Below are 3,799 nucleotides of genomic sequence, written 5' to 3'. Positions count from 1 at the left end.
CGAAAGTGAGTGTTTTGAAGTTCTTAACTGTCTTTTAAAGGCTGTTCAAGCCAACGAGGATTCTAGTTCTTTTGAGAACTCTTGCACGGATCCTCTGCGGTTGGATAACTCTGAAAGTCAGTGCACTAGTCGGCTTTCTTCGTCGAATTTTACGAGGCCATGTGGAGGTGCTGGAGGTTATACGTGTTGTGTTCCTGGTTGTTAAAGCAACCACAAAAGGAATCCAGAGCTTTCCTTTTATAGCATTCCTAGTGGTAAAAGTGAAGAGTCGAAAGAACTTCGAAAGAAGTGGATTAATCTCATTTCACGCAGGGATTTCTCTCCTACAATTGGTCATAGAATTTGTTCGTTGCATTTTCCTGGGGGACGTAAAACCTATTTAAACAACCTTCCTACGATTGTTCCCAAAGCAACCAGACCTACACCAACGAAACCTCGTTCAACGGTAAAGGCAAAAAATCGGACTCTTGTATCATGTACAAAATCTGTACCTGCTAAACGCAGACCTTTTTCAGAACTTGATGATAACAATAATTCATCACGCTCAATAGAAGAACCAGATAAAATGGCTACACCTGTAAATGAGAATATTGATCCTATTGCTTGTTTACAAGAACAAACGGAAAAACTTTTAGCAACTAATGAGAAACTTAAGGAGGAGAATGGAAGACTTAAAAATGAAAATAAATGTCAAAAAGATGAGATAAGAGGATTAACGGAGCAACTGGAACAAGAGAGGAAAAGAATACGTTTTTCAATTGAATGTTTTAAGGACAATGACATTCTCATTAGGTTTTATACGGGGCTGGAAGACTACAAAACCTTCAAAACATTGTTTGATTCATTTGGACCGGCAGTGAATAATCTGGTGTATTATGGTACCAAGACTGATTTGGAAAGGTTAAGCTCTGAAGATGTAATTAAACGTGGACCTAAAAGAACAAATTCACCTGAACAGGAATTTTTCCTTGTGTTGGCTCGCTTGCGATTGGGGCTTTTAGAAGAAGATATAGCGACCAGAGCTGGGTTGTCTCAATCACATATGTCAAGAATATTTATTACTTGGGTTGACTTCTTGCATTCAAGGTTATGTAGCTTTCCAATTTGGCCATCCAGAAAAGCAGTTGATAATTCAATGCCAGCTTCATTTAGAGATATGTATCCTTCGACACGAGTTATTATTGATTGCACAGAAATATTTATTGAAAAACCAAATTCTTTTAGAAGTCAAAGTGCAACATTCTCCACTTACAAAAGCCACAACACTGCCAAGGGTTTAGTTGGCATAAGCCCATCAGGAGCTGTCACTTTTGTATCGGATTTGTATGCAGGAAGATCAAGTGATCAACAAATTACTATTGATTGTGGAATTCTGAACTTGGTAGAAAATGGAGACTCAATTATGGCTGATAGAGGATTTGATATTGAGCACAATTTACCAGATGGAGTGTCACTAAATATACCACCATTCATGCGTGAGAAAGAGCACTTGTCAATTGAAGAGGAAACCAAGACTCGAAGAATAGCTTCTGTTAGGATCCATGTGGAGCGGGCAATTGCCAGAATAAAGAACTTTAAAATTTTAAGTACAGTCTTTCCAATTTCCATGGCAGCAAATTTAAACAAAATTTGGGTGATTTGTTGTTACCTTTCTAACTTTTTACCACCACTACTTGTAGAAAATAACAAGCTGGACTAGATGATAGTTTTTCTGCAATCCTCCTGCTTTATTATTTATTCGGCCTAACAAGATGATTTTACCTGACATTGACATGGCTGGAGTTAACCTTTTAAAAGGCAACCCTATAGCATTTCATTCTATCAAAGGCTTAAAATTTACCCATAATAAAGGCTAGGTCCAAAACATTTTCACATTAAATCCATTGTAGGCTGTGAAACTTTATTAAACTTTGTGTGTCCTACCCCTTAATGGTTAAACTATTCTTTAACCCATTAAGTGCCAGGGTTTCCCCAGACAAGTAAAATCATCTGGCGTTTGTTAAAAAAAAATAAGTAGGGTGCACTGGGGCACTTTGCCAGTTAATGAGTTAAAGGTATTTGCATCTATTATTTGGAATTTTTAACAGAAATATACTAGAGTAGAGGGGTAACCTTCACCTTACTCCCAATAAAAGCCTTTGAAAGTTTTTAGAGTGTTACAAAACTGTAACCATTTTGTGGCTCAAACTCTTTAACCTATTAATTAAAGTGGCAATGCACCCCAGTGCTCCCTACTTATTTTTTTGACAAACACCAGGCGATTTTACTTGTCAATGGGAAGCCCTGGTGCTTAATGCAGTGGTGCAGCCAGCCCAACAAATTAGTCATGCTATGCAAATTTTAACTTATTATTCATTTCTTTAGAAATTGATTGTTTTCATGGTCTATGAACACGAAATTATTTGCATAGCATGACCAAATTGTCAGGCTGGCTTCGCTACTGGCTTAATGCGTTAAGCAGCAATGCACTCCGATGTGCCCTAGTTTATTATTTTACTACATGTCTAATGCCAGATGACTTGTCAAGTAGAGAGTGTTGCCACTCAATGGGTTAAACAACAGTAATAACGTGTTGCTTGAGGACAGGATTTCATTAGTCAATGAAGTTAATCTAGGAAATTAGCTTCTCGAATTATCACAGTTGATACATATACTTTACCTTGCTCCTTCAATATTGTCTTAATTAAGTACTATTTAAAGCATGCACAGGAGTGTTTTATCATATTTAAAATGCAAGTGCGCAGCACGAGCATTTCACATATGATAAAACAGGACTACAAATGCTTTAAATGACCAAAAACATGAATACAATAGATGCTGTCTCATTAGTATTCTTTGTTGCTGATTAGTGGACTGTATATAAAGAATACTAATGAAGATGAGTTTTATCAGGTATATAGCCACTTCAAGTGACATATTTTGGTATAAGTAAAAAAGCCAGTAAAAAACAATTGATGTGTGTTTTATTAATGTCATTTACAAGAAGGAAGAATAAATGAAAAGTAAAATGATGTTAGTTCTGGCAGCATTTTGTTCTCCCACAAAGAAGTGTCCTTATAGATACGCTGAACATGCATATCAGCATTGGTGTATACCACAAAATCAATCCAGGGTAAATTTAAAATGTTCAAGACACCTTGACATTGATAATAATATGCATGGTTCACTTTAAGTTCTAATCCACTTTCGTTTTTTTAAATAAAAACCTTTGACACTTTGTGCAGCTTCATTAACATTCATTTCTTTCACTGAGTAAGGACACTTAACTTCAATGCATCCAACTGGAATACCATCTTTTATGACAATTCCATCAGGGCTACAACCCAGCCATGGCCACTGGGGACTGATGACTAACCCACAACATGTGACAAAAGCACTGCCTTTTAATGTTACATCTTGATATTTAGCAATTGCATTACTTTCATTATCCAGGCCCCACTGTACAGATGCAGGCACTTTTCTTTTCTCATGATCAACACATAAAATTGATTCAATCAGTGAAGCTGGATGGTTTTTCTTTCTACGATTGATAACTTTGCCAAAAATTGAAGCAGTAAGCCTTTTAGATCGTTCAGCGTACCATTGAGGATCTTTGTTTTGCCTCATAGTACTCAAACATATATCCTTAGCAGTGGATACAGTCAACCCAACTTTTGTTTTACTAGTTCTAGTTGTTCTGGGCTATAATCTGATGGAGGGGTGTAACCATTTGGCACATTTTTAAAGATCTGATCAACCAGTTGACTTGGTGGTATTTGCGTTGGAATAGGAACAGAGCTGTTGTCCAGTTTTCTATTTT

At 36.7% G+C, this 3,799-nt stretch overlaps 1 protein-coding gene across 1 annotated transcript; it reads left to right on the top strand.

The window, feature by feature from the left end:
• Nucleotides 1-565: 565 nt before the first annotated feature.
• On the top strand, nucleotides 566-1,699 carry LOC114544414. The gene has a single exon (XM_028563063.1). The coding sequence runs from the start codon at nucleotides 566-568 to the stop codon at nucleotides 1,697-1,699; it is 1,134 nt and encodes a 377-aa protein (XP_028418864.1).
• Nucleotides 1,700-3,799: the final 2,100 nt, after the last annotated feature.

Source organism: Dendronephthya gigantea, unplaced genomic scaffold (assembly GCF_004324835.1).
Source record: "Dendronephthya gigantea isolate DGI-Jeju-01 unplaced genomic scaffold, DenGig_1.0 000777F, whole genome shotgun sequence".
NCBI lineage: Eukaryota > Metazoa > Cnidaria > Anthozoa > Malacalcyonacea > Nephtheidae > Dendronephthya > Dendronephthya gigantea.
Note: the sequence above shows the minus strand (reverse complement) of the source record. Positions and strands in the feature narration are given on the sequence as shown.